Here is a 19605-nt window from a genome sequence, read left to right as displayed (position 1 = left end):
AATTTATTGACCTAGAAAAAACATTTCTCTATGAAAATGGTACAAGATGTTTGAAATTCCGAGAAAAGTATGGTTAAGCTATAGGGAAAGGCAGGTAACATACGAGGGTTGAACGAAAAGTAATGCCTCCACCTTCGTTAATTGGGTTTGGATGGGAATATTTTAATAAATCAGATGCAGAAATAATCCTTAGAATGTGATCTTCAATTACCGATATTCATGTTTCCATATAATCACTAGCCCATTGGATACATTTCTGTCAATGATGAACAAGTTTTCTGAAGCTGTCACAGAAGAAGTTGGCACACTTTTTCCGCAACCACAGTCTCACAGTCCTCTCAACATCTTCAGCAGATGCATAATGATGTCCCTATAGATCGTCTTTCATTATCGGCAACAGATGGAAGTCAGATGGTGCTAAATCTGGACTGTATGGAGGATGCCGTGTGGTGGTGAGATTCAGTCTCCGAAGTCCTGCTGTGGTGGCATGTGAAGTGTGTGGTTTGGCATTGTCGTGCTGTAGGAAAACATTTCCCTTTTCTTTTTGGACTCTTGTTAGCCATTGTTTCAGAGTTCACAGAGTTTTGATGTAATGCCTGCTGCATACCAATACTGCCAACTGTTGAATAGTAATGAAGGTGGAGGCATTACTTTTCAGTCAACCCTTGTACATTATGTACAAGAACCAAGAGGGAACAATAAGACTGGAAGATGAAGATTGAAGTGCACAGAATAAAAAGAGTGTAAGACAGGGATGTAGTCCTTCACCCCTACTGTTCAATCCATATATCGAAAAAGCAATGACAGAAATAAAAGAAAGGTTCAAGAGTGGGATTACAATTCAAGGTGTAAGGCTATTAATGTTAATATTCACTGATGACATTTCTATCCTCAGTGAAAGTGAAGAAAGTTACAGGATCTCTTGAATGAAATGAACAGGCTAATGAGTATAGAATATAGACTGAGAGTAAATCAAAGGAAGATGAAAGTAATGAGAAGTTGCAGAAATGAGAACAGTGAGAAAATTAACATCGTGATTGGTGGTAAAGAAGTAGATGAAGCGAAGGAATTCTGATACTTAGGCAGCAAAATAAAAATAACCCATGATGGATGGGGGACAACATGAAAAGCAGACTAGCTCTAGCCAAAAAGGGTATTCCTTGCCAAGAGAAGTCTATTAGTGTCAAACATAGGTCTTGATTTGAGGAAGAAATTTCTGAGAATGTATGTTTGGAGCATAGCATTGTTGGCAGTGAGACGTGGACTGTGGTAAAACAGGAACAGAAGAGAATCGAAGCATTTGCGATGAATTTCTACAGAAGAAGTTGAAAATTAGGTAGACTGATAAAGTATGGAATGAAGAGGTTCTCCACAAAATCTGCAAGGAAAGGAATATATAGAAAACACTGGCAAGAAGAAGGGACTGGATGACAGGACATCTGTTAAGACATCAAGGAATAAATTCCAAGGTCCGAGAGGGAGCAGTAAAGGATAAAAACTGTAGAGAAAGACAGAGAGTGGGATACATCCAGCAAATAATCGAAGATGAATGTTGCAAGTGCTACTCTGTGGTGAAATGGTTGGCACAGGAGAGGAATTCGTGGTGGTCCACCTCAAACCAGTCAGAGCACTGATGACTGTTGCGGGGTGGGGGGGGGGGGGGGGGGGGGGGGGAGGGAGGTCACCAAATTCCAGTGCCTGGCCTTTACTTCCAACTCTCAATAAAATTTTTATTGACCACTTTTACTGTGAACAAAGGAATGCCTTTTAATTCGTTACAATCATTATAATAATAAGACCTACACTCTTAGTGCCTGGATATCCTTGAATTTATGTATAGATGACTGGGAGCTTCTGTAGTCTGGGTATCTCTGGTAGATAGCTCTGTTGTCATCATGCCTCATTCAGGCAGTGTACAATACATGCAACATAATAATCACAACTGCAGTTAAGGATAAATGTATCCTTTTATGTAGCAGCTCAGCATTCCGCATGGTGGAAATGTGTGGAAAGAGAAACACTCTCTGAAATCAGGAGAACAAAGTGGTATCATATACTGTCCACCCCTTCTCCACTCATCCCAATTTTCCCCTCACCAATATCTTGTTTGTCTAACCAAGCTATGTGGTGCAGTGGTTTTCACAGTGTTTATGTATTCGGGAGGAGCTGGGTCCAGATCCAAGTATGGTCATCCTGATTCAGGTTTTCTATGGCTTCTCTAAATCAGTTAAGGTGAATGCGAGAATGATTCCTTTGAAATGGACATGACCAATTTCTTCCCCATGTTTACCCTGTCTGCGCGTGTGCTGTCTCCAATGTCCCCATCATCAGTGGGATGTTAATCTACCTTCAATCCTTTTTCGTCTCATCTGCTCAACTCCACTCACTAGAAGACTTCACAGCTGTCTCTCTGCAACACGGGGACAATGTAACAGTGTGTGTCTGTGTAGTCTGAAAAAGAATATTCTTGTTTTTGTGACTGTTGATCACTCATCTCCTTAAATACAAGGAGAGGTGTTATATTTACTCATTTCATCTCTTGTATTCCACTCAGAATTTTTCATATTCTTTACTAAGTTAGTAACTTTACTAATTTTTAGCCACATTTGATCTGCTTTGTGAGGAAAAATTAATTTAATGTAGTGAAGTTACTTCCGTTTCCTTATATTGCTGTCAGAGTAGTGTACTAACTGTGACTTATCTCAATCTAGTTATTTGTTTTCTGTTCACTAATTCTCTAGTCACCTCATCATTTTGTATTTGCAGTTTATCCTTGAGAAAAGGCTTGACAGTTTCAGTGTGCTCAGTGTCATCAGTGAAGTGTTCTCTATGTCTGAAATAGTGTGTATTTTCAGACTATGAATGCTGTTACTTTTAAACTTTGAATGGCTGTTTAGACAAATGGTCTAGTTATTACTTGATGAGGACTTCTTTACATCTGCAGCTGCTCTTGTGCTTGAATGTGCAAACAGTTACTAAATCACAACTTTTTCCTAAATGATGGGCAGTGTTTCTTCTGATAACAGTTTTTTTATGTCTTCTATTACACTATATGATCTAATGGAAAACCACATTTACAAGGAATGTTGGTACGTTCAATCTGATGGTACATAAGTTCAATCTGACATTACTAATGATAGTCCTCTACAAAGCACCATTGTCATGGCACATCCATTTTCTCAATGGCACATCCCACTTCTCTGAGCTGGGACATCATAGCATGGAGTGACCGCCCAACCAGTAAGTACCACAGCACATAACAAAGACTGCCATTGTCATCCTGCCTTTGAAATGTATGATGACCATCTGGACCAGTGTCCATGCACGAACACCAACAACTTCCAAACAGTTTGCTTTACCAATTGATATGATACACCACATCACTCACAAGTTTCATTAATTGGTATGTCATTTTTTATTCAGTTCTAAGGTCTAAGCACTCATGCTTTTCTCAATATATTAAGGATCTTAAAAGAGGGGCTTCATAATATATTAAGAGTCCACATGTTACTTGCCTTACTAAATGTTTTATATATGCAGTGTTACTTTATCATTTCTTGAACTCAGTTACGTGAGAAAACTGGGTCAGGCTGCATTTTGTCTCATACTTTAACAGAAATGGGAAATCTTTTGCCAGGAACAGCTTGACCAAACTCTACCAAACTGAGCCAATATTTCCATGGCTGTGGGATATCTTGATTGAAATGTTATCCTTATTTGAGCTTGTTTCAATACATAAAAAAGTAATTCATAGAAATGAAGAATATTGTGAGTACATGGTGGATATTCAGTGTCTCTAATATTATTGTAATTTTTAAGTTGGCTATCACAACACTGCATACCCAGAGGGTGTGCACATGTGGCTTATTGCCATCTTTTGAAATTTAAGAAAAGTTGAGAGGCATAGGAATATATGCTGAAAGATCACACAAACAATTGCCTGTAGTGAAATGACTCCAGAATGTGTGCCAATGAGATCTCAGGACAACAGTGTACTCAAGAGAATAAGCACAGATCCTTCCATGGGGGACTACACCATGACAAGATTATAAGATTGTTTGACTGGCTCTAGCAAATAGATTGATGACAATAGCTGAGATCTGGACAGAACTACCACTAAAATGTTCCTGTTAGGTGGGTTGTGGAGTTAAAATGGAGTGTGCTTTGTCTGTTTAGTTGATCAATAAATGGTACATAATATTGTTTTTGAGGTTGCCTTCATCAAGAAGTAATTACAATTTGGACCTGTTAATCAGTTCTGAATAACTGTGCTTTTGTTGTTCTTAGTGGACTTCTTTTCCTGTGCTTTGGCTTTAGTGTTAATGGCTGGAAGAAAGTTGTAATCAGTATCAAATTTGTGTTCTGACCAAGAAAATTTCTTCTTTATATACCAATACATTAAAACTTCAGTATAAAACACCAGATATCTCCCATTAGTTACTTATAATACAATAGTATTACAGTAGATTGTCTTTTCTTGGTTGACTAGACTATACAATGTGACAATCAGACATCAGAAAATGAATGTGAGAATGACAATTTAAAAACTTCTTTTGTTTCACTTCTGTGATGTCTACATCTACATCTACATAAGATACTCTGCAAGCCACTATACAGCACACGGCAGAGGGTAACCTGTACCACTACTTATTACAAGGGTAAGTCAATTATTATCTGCAGAGTAGTTATAAAATGTTACTGTAATCAAGTAGGAAACTTAACAAGAACATCATTTTTTAACATAGTCTCCTTGCATTTCAACGCACTTTGTCCATTGTTGTACATGCTTCCTGATGCCCTCGTAAAAGATGGTTCTCCATTGAGCTGAGAGCCTGGAATGCACTGCTTCTTTCATTGCTTCGCTCGAGGCAAATTGACGGCCCCTTAATGCCTGTTCGAGTGGACCAAACAAGTGGTAGTCAGAAGGGGCAAGATCAGGACTATATGGAGGATGATCCAGTACTTCAAATTCGAGTTTCTAGAGCATTTCAGCTATGTGGGCAGCAGTATGCAGACAGGCATTGTCGTGCAACAACACAACACCTTTTGACAGCAATCCTTGGCATTTGCTTTGAATTGCAGGCTTTAGCCTGGCAGTAAGCATCTCACTGTAATGTACACTGTTTATTGTTGTGCCCTTTCTCCATAATGTTCCAGTACTGGACCTTGTGGACCCAAAAATCCGTAAGCATCACTTTTCCTGCGGACAGATAGGTCTTGAACTTTTTCTTGCTAGGCGAATTTGGATGTTTCCATTCCATACTCTGCTGTTTCCTCTCCGGCTCATAATGATGAATCCATGTTTCGTCATCAGTAATGATCCTGTCTAAGAAGTTGTCCCTTTCATTACCATAACGATGCAAATATTTTATGCAGATGTCCAAGCGCATTTGTGTATGCCACTGTGTGAGTTGTTTTGGGACCTATCTTGCACAAACTTTATGAAACCTAAGTCTGTTCTGGATGATTCCGTAGGCAGAACTATGACTAATTTGCAGACAATGTGCCACTTTGTCAATAGTTAATCATCTGTCTAAGAGAATCATTTCACGTGAATGCTAAATGGTTTCTTCATTTGTGGCAGTAAACGCTCATCCGGCTCCTTCATCGTGCGTAACACTTGTGCAACCATTTCAGAATTTTTCAATCTATTCGTAGACACTCTGTTGTGGGAAAACACTGTTCCTACATTGTACCGAAAGTCTTCAATGAAATTCGGCCCCTGATACGTATACCTTCCAACCATAAAAAATGAATCACTGAACATTGCTCTTCTTTGGTGCAAATAGACAGCGGAGCAGCCATGATTAACAGCACGGCAGCGATAATGAAACTAACCTAGCAGCTTGAAAATTGCAATGATATAACAACAAATAAACAAAGCATGCGTCATCAATGTAAAATGACAGTACTACCAAAACAAACAAAAATATAACTAAATTGCAGATAATAATTGATTTACCCTTGTATTTCCTTTCCAATTCCACTCACAAATAGAGTGAGGGAAAAATGACTGACTGTATGCTCCGTATGAGCCCTAATTTCTTGTGTCTTATCTTCGTGGTCCTTACGTGCAGTGTATATTGGCACCAGTAGAATTGTTCAGCAGTCAGCTTCAAATGCCAGTTCTCTAAATTTTCTCAATAGTGTTTCTCAAAAAGAATGTCACCTTTCCTCCAGGAATTCCCATTCGAGTTGCTGAAGCAACTCTGTAGCACTTACGTGTTGTTCGAACTTACTGGTAACAAATCTAGCATCCCACCTCTGAATTGCTTGAATGTCTTCCTTCAATCCAACCTGGTACAAGTCCCAAACACTCAGCAGTACTCAAGAATAGGTTACACATACATCCTGTGTGCAGTCTCCTTTACAGGTGAACCACTCTTTCCTAAAATTCTCCCAATAATCTGAAGTCAACCATTCACCTTACCTACCACAGTTTTCACTTGCTCATTCCACTTCATATTGCTTTGCAACATTATGCCCAGAGATTTGAATGACTTGACTTTGTCAAGCAGGGCACTAGTAATACTGTATCTGAACTTTACAGGTTTGATCTTTCTACTCATCTGCAGTAACTTACATTTTTCCACCATCATTTTTCCATTCATCACACCAAATGGAAATTTTGTCTAAGTCGTCTTGCATCTTCCTACTGTCACTCAACTCTGACACCTTACCATACACTGCAGCATAATCAGCAAATAGCTGCAGATTGCTGCCCATCCTGTCATCCAAATCATTTATGTATACAGAGAACAGCAGTAGTCTTATGACACTTCCCTGGAGCACTGCTGACAATACCCTTGTCTCTAATGAACACTCGCTGTCGAGGACAATGTATTGGGTTCTATTATTTGAAAAGCCTTTGAGCCACCAATATATCTGTGAACTTTTCCATGTGCTAGTACCTTTGTTAACAGCCTGCAATGGGGCGACATGTCAAAATGCTTTCCAGCAATCTAGAAATGTGGAATCTGCCTATTGCCCTTCATCCATAGTTCTCAGTACATCATGTGAGAAAGGGGCAAGCTGAGTTTCGCACAAGCATTACTTTCTACAACAATGCTGATTTGTGCAAATAAGGTTCTCAGTTTCAAGAAAGTTTTCTATGTTCAAACTGAGAATATGTTCAAGGATTTTGCAGTAAACAAAAGTTAGGGATATAGGTCTGTAATTTTGCTGGTCCGTTCTTTTATCTTTCTTACATACTGGAGTCACCTGGGCTTTTTTCTAATCACTTGGAACTTTGTGCTGGGTGAGAGATTCGTGATAAATGTAAGCTAGGTAAGGGACCAAAGCCATAGAGTATTCTTTGTAAAATCAAACTGGGATTCCATCCAGACCTGGTAATTTATTTGCTTTCAAATCTTCCAGTTGTTTCTCTACACCAGGTATGCTTATTACTATGTTGTACATGCAGGAGTCTGTCTCATGGTCAAATGACAGTATTTTTGTACAATTTTCCTGTGTGAATGATTTGTTGAATGCGAAACATAAAACTTTAGCTTTCGTTTTGCTATCTTCAACTGCTATACCAGACTGGTCAACAAGAGACTGAATGGAAGCCTTAGACCCACTTAGTGATTTTGCACATGACCAGAATTTTCTCAGGATCTCTGCCATATCTTTTGCTAATGTGTGACAGTGGTAGTTGTTGTATGCTTCGTGCGTAGATCTTTTCACAGACCCAAGAATCTCTACTAACTTCCGCTTGTTGTCATTTTTGTGTTCCCTTTTGAACCAAGAGTGCAACAGCCACTCTACTTCCTCAGCATCCACCAAATTTTGTTATTAAACCGTGGTAAGTCTTTTCCATCTTTTATACACTTCCTAGTCACACAACTCTCCAGACCACAATTTACAATCTGCTTAAGCTTTGCCCATAATTCCTCTACATCCACATTACTGGAACTAAGTGATGCCAATTCACCGTCTAAGTGAGATGTTAATAACTACTTATCTGCTCTGTCTAGCAGAAACACTCTCTTAGTCTTCTTGACTGATTTATTAACTTCCATAATCATAGTTACTATAATGACATCATGATCGCTAATCTCCATTTCTATATTTACTTTGTCAGTAAGGTCCGGCATATTTGTAGCTACAAGGTCTAAGATATTTCCATTGCATGTGAGCTGTTGAGCTAGCTGCTCAAGACAATTTTTAGAAAATGTGTTAAAAAGTATTTCGCATGACTGGCTGTCTGTATGCTCCACAATGAATCCGTAGACATCCCAGTCTATACTCGGCAGCTTAAAGTCATCGCCAATCAGTACTGCATGCTATGGATATTTATGCGCTATTGACCATAGACTTTCTTTGAATGACTCTACAGCTGTTACAGTACAATCGGTTGACTGGTAAAAACACCCAACAATTAACTTGGTTTCACCTACACCTGTTATCCGTGACCAGATGACTTCACTGTCACACTCAACTTCGGCCTCACTAGAGACAATCTTTTTGTCAGTTGCAATGAACACACCCCTTCCTATGGCCTCTAATCTGTCTTTCCGATATATGTTACATGACTCGCCAAATAACTTGGAGCTTTCCAGTTTGGGTTTCAACCAGCTCTCAGTCCTAAGAATAATTTGAGTGCAAGAACTTTTGTGGAGGGCAGTAAATTCGGGAACTTTATTAAAAATACTTCAACAGTTTACTGATAAAATTGTGACAGTCAAATTGTCTTCATTTTGAATGCTGTTTGACTTTACTTGCTCCATACTGACTGGCAAGTGTTCATCAGAGTTCCTCAAACTACTGCCTAGCCTAAAAAACCCTCATGGGCACTCCACAAGTACTCTGCTACCCGAGTAGCTGCTACCTTTGTGTAGTGCACCCCTGACCTATCAAGGGAAATCATACAAATCCCCACATGATAACACAGGTCTATTAACTGCAGCCAAGACTGTCACAGAGTATGGGAAGCCTTTGATTGAGACCTTCCACTTGGCTCCAAATCAAAGGACCTTGATCAACTCTGGGAACGATGCTGCAAAATGCGAGCTCTGCTTGTACCCGTGCACAAGACGAGCAGTCTTCACCACCTCCACCAGCAGCATGTACAAACTGAGGATTGCCTCAGAAACCATGCAACAGCCGTTGTTGGTGCCGACGTGAGTGACAACATGCAGATGACTGCACCCTGCATGCTCGATAGCCACAGGTAAGGCTGCCTCCACATCTCGGACGAGGTCCCCCAGCAGACATACTGAGTGCACATTGGCTTTCTTTCCATCACTATTTTTATTGCAAGTGCCATTCTTCCATGGCCGCAAAACACCTCTAAGCCACGATGTTTAAGAATAAGTGGTCCATAGCAGGTGGAGACGCTAAACTAGTCATCCTGTCTTGCAGTTATGCTGCATCCATGAACCCCACATTACCTGCACGTGATAATAGGACATTTCCCTCAGAATATACTGCCTGAAACTTCACTATTAAAAAAAAAAAAAGAATTATGAAATATGATGGTCATTTTCTCTAAGATGATATGTTACACCCCAGTTGAGGCATAGAGTTGCCATGCATTGTTCATTTTGAGGCATAGAGTTGCCGTGCATTGTTCATTGCTGACATCTCACCAGAGACAACAGAAACTTGCATGTTGTAGAGCCACAGCCAACTATGGTATCCAACAGTGAATCTTGTTCTTGTTTGTGGCAGTTGGATTGACGCCATAAATGTTACAGTAACAGGTTACAGGAAGCAGTGAGTCTCGAGACCCAAACCTTTCCAGCTTCTGGAGTCGTTATATGGAAAGCCATTTGATATGATGACAGGACTGATTTATTACTAGTTGAAGGGAGGATGAATGCTTACTAGTATGTGTCAAAACTGGTTAAGCCTGTTTCATAGCCTTCATGACTCAGGTACCAAATGACAAATTACGGATGTGTGACTGGTCTGGCTGGTCCTGGATTTGTCTTCCACAGATCATGCCTGGGATGTGATGGGAAGACATGTACTTTATACCACCCTCCAACCAGCAATGTTCATGATGGACATCAGTTCTGAATGGGAGAAAAGTTTAATCATTTAATACCCCAGTGATGAACACCTCCACAAAGTTTGTTAAATATTGAGCTGGCGCATCATGGTGTAGCCCCTTCCATTTCTGTCAGTGTATTTTGTACCACTGAGTTTGTAGTCCACTTTTTGTCAGATGGTTGAATTTTATGTTTTAGAAGGAGCACTACAGCAGTTTCAGCATTTTGGAGCCAGTATAGCCACTGTTACTTTCTTCTGAAGCTTCAAGACTTATTAGTAAATGATGATTATCATCCCCTTGTGAGTCTCACCCACCCTTCCCTGTTCTCTCTGCAAAAGAATTAATTTACACCAAAAATTGTCACAGATACAGTGCTACTTCTTGTCCTTTTTAAATGTTCAGTTGAATGTAAGTTCCAAATAAGTGTACTGTTTTGATACCATTTTTGTTACTTCATAATGTTTCATCAGCAGTGTATCTTAGATCTTCCCTTTTTTTAGGTTGTAGGACAATGTGACAAAAAATTTATTATTGTATATTGTAGTTTTGTGGAAGACAAAGCACCTCATGTAATAGGAGCTTTTGATCAGCATGCAGTACATGAGAGGATAAGACTGGAAACATTAATGAAAGGTAAGTAAAATGATTATAATATAAAAGAATACTAGACTTCCTTGTTTTCATTCTAGCCTCTGAATTTGTGTTTATGTTGTCACAGAATACATGGAAGAAGATAGAAAGCATACATTTAAAGCAACAGAATTGAAATCTGAAATTGTGCTTCCTTTAAACAGCAAGGACTGTCGAATTGTGAAAAACTTTGAAGAAGAGTTTAGGCGACTTGGCATGTCTTATGAGGTACTTAATGATAACTGTGTCAGTGTGAAGAAGGTGCCCACTTGTCTGTATAACAGAGAAATAAGAGAGGTAAGTTTTAATCAGTATTCATTCTGAACAAGATGAAATGATAGAAAAGACACAAGTGCATGTGCTCTCTCTCTCTCTCTCTCTCTCTCTCTCTCTCTCTCTCTCTCTCTCTCTCTCTCTCTCTCTCTCCCCCCCCCCCCTCCCTCCCTCTCTCCCTCCCTCCCTCTGCCCCCCTCCCATTGTGTGTGTGTGTGTGTGTGTGTGTGTGTGTGTGTGTGGGTGTGACAAGGAGAGAGAGAGAGAGAGAGAGCAGAGGGTGGGGGGGATTGTAAAAGAGAGTGGGCAGCAAAAGGTGTAGGAAAGATTGAAGATTGATTGTTGTGAATGTGCACTGTTTTGAAATGTGTGGCAGATTAAAACTGTGTGCCAGGCTGAGACTTCATGGTCAATGGTCTTGCCAACTGAACTATTCAGGCATCACTCATGACGTTGTTCCATAGTTTTACCTTCCATCATTACCTGTCTCCCACCTTCCAGACTTTACAGAAGCTCACCTCTGTGCCATAAAATAGTAGACCTGGAAGAAAGGATATAGTGGATATTGTTTCCAGAATAAAATTTTCACTCTGCTGCAAATATTGTGCTGTTTTGAAACTTCCTGGCAGATTAAAACTTGAACTGAGAACCATGCCTTTTATCGGAAAGGCACTTACTGACTGGGCTGTCCAGGTACAACTGATGATCTGCCCTTACAACTTTACTTCCACCAGTATCTCAGGTTTAATCTACAAGGAAGTTTCAAAACAGTTTGCACTCAGAGTGTACATTTCATTCTGTAAATGATCTCCCAAGCTGTGGCTAAGCTGTTTCTCTGCATCATACTTTATTTCAGGGTTGCTATTCCAGCAAGGCATGCATTAGAGTTTGTGTGAAATTTAGAAGATAAGAGAGAGCTACTGGCACACAGTTTTGATTTGTCAGAAAGATTTGATTGAATAGAGAATTAAGACTCTAGATTCACATTCAGCAGTAGTTCATTCCCCCACCAGGACATCCAGATCATGGTTTTTCATCATTTCCTTAACTGATTTCGATAAAATGTCAGGATGGTTCCTTTGGAAAAGACACCACATGGTTGCTTCCCCGTCCTTTTCCAATCCAACCTTGTCCTCCATCTCAAATGATCTTGCTGACAAAGAGACCATAAATCACAATCTTCATCAACAGAGAAGGAGAGGGAATTAAGGATCAAGTAAGGTAAGAAAGCAGCAAGTAGTAATTTCACTGAAAGTGTTGTTTTTCTGTTTGTGTGATTTTCAAATATGCTCTTTCCTTGTCTGACTGTCTCAAACGTCATTAAAAGAGAAGCAGTTCAACATTGGTGGTACAGGCAACTTTACAGGATTTTGCTCAATAACAATTGTTAGACAATTTATCAAGGGGTTTAATGAATAATGTGCAATTTAAATGCAATGTTCTTATTCATATGACAGTAACTTTTCAAATACATCTTTTTTCCTTAAGGCATTTCATTTCATATGCTGGACTGTTGTGACATTGGCATATGGTGTCTTAACATTTGTTTTTGCTTGTATAATGATTGTTCGCCATTGAAAATGTTTGTGCTTTTGAATTGGTTATGTACTGTTATTTTTGAAAATCATGGAAACTAAACCATTATTTTAAGAGAGAAACTTCAAAAGGAGTAAGTCTAGAAACTATTCTCCTCAGTGTTAGCTCGTATATAGGCACTGTTGACCTGCGCCATCCCCTAGTTCCACTTGACATTAACCAATGTGTATATATAATAAATGTAAGTGTGGTGTGCCTTTGCATGCCGCCAAAAGTTCAGGAAAAAATTTCACTGCCCCAGGGGGTTTATATTGTGTAGTAACCCCCCATCCCCCATACACGATGAAGGTTTTGTTTGGAACTGTATGGGTTAGTTATGGAGGTATGGGTGTCTAAAGGGGCATTTATTCATGACAACATAAAAAAAAATGTAAGTGTGTTTTGTCTGTGCATACTGTTATAACTCCATCACACTTTCCTGCAGCTCCATGGGGATTATATGTCATGGCATTACTCCATCCTTGAAGCAGGTTTGGTTTGGAAGTGCAGGGGTTGGATTCAAAGATATGCATGTCAAAAGAGGGGAAGCAGCTTGGAATTGAGTCTCAAGGTGGTCGGGACTGGCCAGATTGTTACTTATAGAATGTTGGGGACTGTTGCAGAATGTTCCAAAATGTTATAGGATCTTCCAGAAGATTTGAGAATATTCCAGATCTTCAAGGTGATCTGCAATTAATGGGAGGTGCACTACTTACACATTCTGGGCATTTTTGGCAAATGCTTCCAGCTGTTTCAAAATCAGATCCAGCAGATGAAAGCAACACATGTTTGAAGAAATTATTATTATTATTTTTTTGCATTGTTTGAGGAATATACAATTAAGTACAAATAAAGAGTTCACCTTTACAGTTATGGAGAAGCAGAGCATTTTGTCGGAAGACACCTACAAATTGGTGAGGACACTCACACAGTTGATTGTTTAACTAGCCAAATTGAACTTACAAATGATTTATGTAACATTGTCAGCAGCCCCAACGAATTAATAGATAAAGGTTTTTCTGAACATTGTTCTAAATTACAGAAGGTGGTTTTTCATGAGAGTCATTTTAGTGGTAAGAAATGAAGTAGTTGATGATATCAATTAAAAAATTCAAAATAAGAAATGGCTGTGAGCAGTTAACAAACAATATAACTGAAGCAAAAATAATATCAGGAGCATATAAAGGAAAAACAGCATTTTGTCCAATTATTCCGCTTATATCTACTGCGCCGTCATTTCAGTTCAGAAGACTGATTTCCAGCAGCATTTAGTATCACTGTAAATAAGGCACAAGGACAAACATTAAGATTTTTTATTACAAGGTGTACAACTTTGCTTCTGCCATTTTCTCCCCAACATTTGAGGCTTTAATGAAACAGATTGGTTACACATGTATCATTCAAAGTTCTTCCATCGCTGGCCACTGCTTTCTCCCACCTTCCGGCAGTGTAAGAATCCCACATCGAAGAAATCATTCATCTTTTGAAGCGATCCATGAATCGATCCAATCTGTGACTTCTGCATGAGATCGCAAGTGTTGGTAAGCCAGACCACGCGCCATTGATCTAAACAGGTGATAGTCAGAGGGAGCAATGTCTCGAGAATATGGTGGGTGGGGTAGGTCTTCCCATTTTAATGTTTCCAAGTACGTTTTGACCTCTTTTGCAACGTGGGGTCGAGCGTTGTCGTGCTGCAAAATCACGTTATCATGCCTCTCACTGTATTGCGGCCATTTGTCTTTTAATGCTCAGCCCAAACACATTAATTGTGTTCAATAATGAGCACCTGTGATTGCTTCACTTGGTTTTAACACCTCATAGTACACGATGCCGAGCTGGTCCCACCAAATGCAGAGCATGATCTTGGCCGTTGACGTGGAAGCATGGCCGGGATATCCCCATGATTTTTTGCATTTAGGGTTATCGTAATGAACCCATTTTTCATCCCTGGTCACCATGCGATGCAGAAATCCCTTCCGTTTTTGGATCTGAAGCAACTGTTCACAAACACACAAATGCCGTTCAATGTCTCTTGGTTTCAGCTCACACAGGACCCAATTTCCTTCTTTCTGAATCATGCCCATAGCCTTGAGACATTTTGAAATGGCTTGCTGTGTCACTCTCACTAATCGTGCCAATTCTATTTGAGTTTGACGTTAGTTTTCACTCAGCAATGTCTCCAATTCTGTATCTTTGAAAACATTCTCTCTTCCACCACTATGTCGGTGTACGATGTTAAAATCACCGTTCTTGAAGCATTGAAACCGCTCACGAAACGTTATTTCACTAACAGCATCCTTACCATACATACTTGAGAGCATACGATGAGACTCAGCTGCTGTTTACTTCGTACTGAAAGAAAACAGTAACACCTCCCGCAAATGATGAGAATTAGTCTCGTAAACTGACATTTTCAATCAAGAACAACATTATGATGCAGGCACAAATCGATTAATGTTTGAATGAGGTTATATTGACCAAGGTCCAAACTAGCTGCCTGATGTCTGTGATCTGTCTCTCTTGATCGCTACTTACCGTTGTCGCCACCTATCAGCAAATGGCAGAAACAAAGTTGTACACCTTGTAATTTGAAAAAAATCATGCTTTTCTCATAGTCAGTAGTTACGTGCAGGTTGCCCTAGGTATGAGGAACCCAAAGAATTTATTTACCTACCTACCAAATAACAAGATGAACAAATGTAGTTCACTAGCAAGAGTTATGACAGAATAAGTTAGTTAAGTATGAAATATAATGAAAACAAAGCAAAAATTTTTTCACTTGTTTAAATTCAGCTGTATTGAGAATATGCTGGTTTAGTGTAGCTGTATAATTTGTGGTTTTTAAATGTTGATTGTAGTGATGTAGTTTCTCATCAACGTATATTTTAAGGGAAAAAGTTCGATATTTTTATGTTGTCAAGGTATTATGAATATTTTTTGATGTTAATGAATGTTTTGGAATGTTTTAACATATTCTCGAATGCTCTATATTTTAAAATGTTCTAGAAAGTTCCTGACTGTTTTTTTAGCATTCTCAAATGTTTTGGAATATTCTTGGTGTTCTATAAAGAAGTGATTGGCATAGAATTTTATTTCAGATTGGGTATTACTGAATACATCAGTGTATTTAAGAGTACTGGAGAGTACTTTTGAGCATTTGGGGGTACTCTTAAGTGTGGCATACTATCATTTCTAAGGTTTTTGAATGTTCATTTCTACTATTTTCCGAAATGTTCTTGAGTGATCTGGAATTTCCTTGGAAAACAAATGAAAATGAAAGGACTAGTGTTTAATATAATGAATCCCATTTTCTTTAATTTTTTTCTTTTTACAAGTATAATACATAATTCTTAAGCTTAATATCAGTGGCCATCCCCTAGATTATGAAAAATATTTACTAGTCTTTGTGTGGAACAGTGTGCTTCACAGTTCCAGCAGTGTGGTGTTTGACTGCAGCGCATATAAACCATGTACCACATTCTTGAATGTGATGGTGTAGAATTAGATTATTATCCTTCTTCCAAATGTTATATTTCATTCATTTTTGTAGTTCTTTTATTTCACAGGAAATGTTAACCAGAACTTGCATCCCCCCCCCCCCCCCCCCCAAAAAAAAAAAAAAAAAAAAAAAAAAAGCTGTAAGTGAATGTCAACAGCTTGTGTTTTCATAGCTGTCTCTGCATGAGAAAGTTACAGTTAAGAGACAAGGTCATTCAACACCTAATATTCTCAGCCAGGCAAAAGCAACAAGAAGAAACATATTCATAGCTTTAATTCTGAATGGAGAAGTTGCGACTGTGAAGTAAAAAAAATGCACTGTTCTGCTTCCTGCATTCGCTGTTTAGCAGGATGTAATGTGGACGAAAGATGATTTTAGAAATATAAACACAGTGAAGAAAAAAATTAAATGCATGAAACATCAAAGGAGCCCATTGATAATGTAGTTTCACTCTCACTTTTAGGAACCATAAGTATTAAGGAGAAACTTAGTCAGGCATGCAGACTTTCAATTAATGAGCATAATATAAAGGATAAAAAGAGCCTTGAAATTTTGTCCAAAACAATAGATTGCATTTTCTTTTGTAAAACTTTGAAACTATCTTTCATGAACACAATGAAAAATATGATTCAGTAAATTCAGGGGTATTTAGAGGATTCATAAATTTTGCATCTAAATTAGATTCAGTTTTGTCGGATTTGAAGAATCACTTGGGAAACAATGCAGTCTTCAAAGGTGTTTCAAATAAGACCTTTCAGAATGAGATACTTGATTGCCTGCTATAAATATACCATGAGGAGATAAGGACAGTAATTATAAAAGCTTCCTTTGTAGCTGCCATGGCTGATGACATGACAGATGTTCCAAAACACATTCAAATGGTCCTTGTTCTACAGTACAGATGATTTGAGAAATATTTGAGCATTTTGAAGATCATTTCAGAAAATGGAATGGCAGGTGCAATATCAAAATTTATTTTAGAACAACTGCACATAATCCTTCGAGGAAAAGAACAAAACTGATGTCCAAATGTCATGAAAGGCAAAACAGCTGGAGTTCAAGAAAAATAAAAGGAGTTCATATTAATGTACATGTCATTCATTGTTATGCACATCAACTAATGAGAAATACAACTTGAAAAACAAGAATATTTTTCTCTAACATTCTGGCTATTCCTCCATTCTTGTCAAGATCGCCTCAATGTGCATCCACCCTCAAGAAGCATATGGATGTCAGCATTCCACATCCAAACTCTACAAGGTGCAACTTAGCATACATACCATAAACAGACTTCTGAAAATTTACGACATTTGAAGAGGTGCCTTATTGAAATTCAGTTGACATCAAGGTTTCAGAAAGCAACAGGAATCATAAAGTGCCTGAATGATGATAATTTTAAGTTTTGGTTAGAGCTTTTTCATCAGATTATGCTTCATGTTGAAATGATTTACAACCAAATACAATCTCAGGAAATTAGCATGTTGAAAGTTAATGAATAAATAATAGGTTTCAGAATTGCTATTTTGGAGCTAAGAATCTCAAACCAATGTGAAAATTCTTCAAAGACACTTATGGCTGAAGCTGAGAAAGGTTGTGACTGGTTATGTGGTGATATAAAGCACAGATATTCTTCCACTGAACACTTAGTAGCTGCTAAATTGTTCAACAAGAAATGCTTCACTAGTTGTAAGTATTAACATTCAACAAGAGAGAGAGTACTGCCCATTGAAGCATATCCCATGACTGACAAATGAAAGCTTGGAACTGAACTAAGAGTATCCTATTGTAGGTCTGACATCCGTGAATATTGCAGATTAACTGAGCTGCTGAAATTTATCTTGAAAAACGACCTAGATGACACTTTTCATGAAATTATAAAACTGATAAAAATCCTCTTGATAGTTCACATGACTATGTCAAAGACAGAGTGCTGATTTTTCAGCATTGAATGGAATAAAAACTTTTCTAAGAATCACTATGAATTTGAAAGACTAATTGTCCTTGCAGTTCATTTATTTGTCTTTCTAGCTTGGGAAAACAGTCTAATCTTCAGAAAACTGATTGTTGCACACATGACATGATGTCCTATCTGCCATAGTCACTAATATATAAAAACAATGGGCGCACAGTTTTCAATAGGTCAGACAGTTTCAAGCAGTTCCTTAAAATAAAGTCACTTGTGTAACTTCAGTCATTAGCAGGATAATTGGAACAAGCTAGTTTATGCACTCCTCACGTCCAATAACCAACTACTGCACAGTGTGTAATGTTCTGTTTAATAGGACAGCTGCATTTCTCTAATACAACACAAAGTAAGAACAGTAATTAGGATTAAATAAAACATTGGACTCGTCAACCATAAAGAATTAATTTTAGAGAACTATTCTTAATAGAGTGCAGGCCATCAAAGTTGCGTCATGAAGATGGCATGCAACAAATGTCAAATTGACATGAAGTGAACACAGCCGTAATCGGACAGAAATTGCATAGTGGAATTGTTGAGCGTTTGTGAGATCATGTCATATCTCATGTATGAAGGAGAAAGGTCTGTCTACCAATATGTGCCTGAATTCGACAACAGCAGGATCATGATCTACGAGATTGTGGTTTGTTGTTCCGTGACACTGCAGCTTGGGTTGGTTGGGATCGCACGACAATCATGTGAATGTAGAATCTTCAGGAGGGCCACATCCAATGCCATGGTGGACCTCAATGACCCGTGTGACTAGTATCCTACTAGACAGACATGTTGTTCATTTGGCCATCCAGGTTTGTACAGACACACCATGTGAAGTGAATCAAAAAATGGGACTGTTTGCTGCAAGACAAATACCCATATAGTCAGTGTGGCGACATATGGAGCAACATGGGCTGTCAACATATGGACTGTCAACATGGTGACAATTCTTGCAGTTTTCCTTGGTGCGGTTGCTAAGAGAGTTGTGGCCAGTGACAAAACTGGACACATGAGTTACACCATGTCATCTTTACAGATGAGTCCTGACTCTGCATATGGCACCACAATAGACATCTTCATGTGTGGAATTCTGAGGAGAATAAACATTGTCAGACTGCATTTTTTGTTTTCATACAGCACTTGGCCACATGATGGCATGGGTTGCCATTGGATGTACACCAGGATCACCCCTGGCTCCCACAGCTGGTAACTGCAACAGTAGGAATTATATTTCTGATATGTTTAGGCCAGTGGCGGTGCCCTGTCCAGTACATTATCCAGATCTCTCACCATTGTAAGCATCTGGTCATGGGTTGCTATGACACTGGGATGTTACCACTAACCAGCCTCTAGAATTGATGAACACTGGGGTAGAGCCGAAGCTGCATGAAATGGTGTACCCATGTCTCACACCCAAGTTGAGTTTAACTCTATGCCCAGCTTTGTTAGAGGCATTATTAGTTGCCATATGTGGCAGCTTTGTGTTCTAAATTTCGCACCCTATGGTCCACCAGGTCACCTACAAATTTAATCATGTATTCACCCTACTATTGTGTATATGCAATGAGCTCAGTAACAATAGAGCAGGCAGTGGCACTAGCTGTCGATTGGCAAACACTGTGTCATATGTTTCCCAATTCACTCTAACATGCACATTCTACTGCTGTTGTACTC

The 19605-nt window shown here is 38.8% G+C and overlaps 1 protein-coding gene across 3 annotated transcripts in view; it reads left to right on the top strand.

Annotated features, from left to right (window-relative positions):
* Positions 1 to 19605, top strand: part of LOC124613934 (DNA mismatch repair protein Mlh3-like) — a 155071-nt gene that overhangs the window by 117157 nt on the left and 18309 nt on the right. For 2 of the 3 annotated variants that reach the window (XM_047142687.1, XM_047142686.1), the window contains 2 exons: positions 10498 to 10630; positions 10716 to 10924. In XM_047142687.1, the coding sequence (XP_046998643.1) occupies positions 10498 to 10630; positions 10716 to 10924 (342 nt within the window). Of the gene's footprint in view, positions 1 to 10497; positions 10631 to 10715; positions 10925 to 19605 lie in introns of those variants that run through there. The other variant, XR_006979659.1, reaches the window with a different exon arrangement.

This window comes from Schistocerca americana, chromosome 4 (genome assembly GCF_021461395.2).
Source record: "Schistocerca americana isolate TAMUIC-IGC-003095 chromosome 4, iqSchAmer2.1, whole genome shotgun sequence".
NCBI lineage: Eukaryota > Metazoa > Arthropoda > Insecta > Orthoptera > Acrididae > Schistocerca > Schistocerca americana.
The sequence above is the reverse complement of the archived record's forward strand: the minus strand, read 5'-3'. Positions and strand labels throughout refer to the sequence as shown.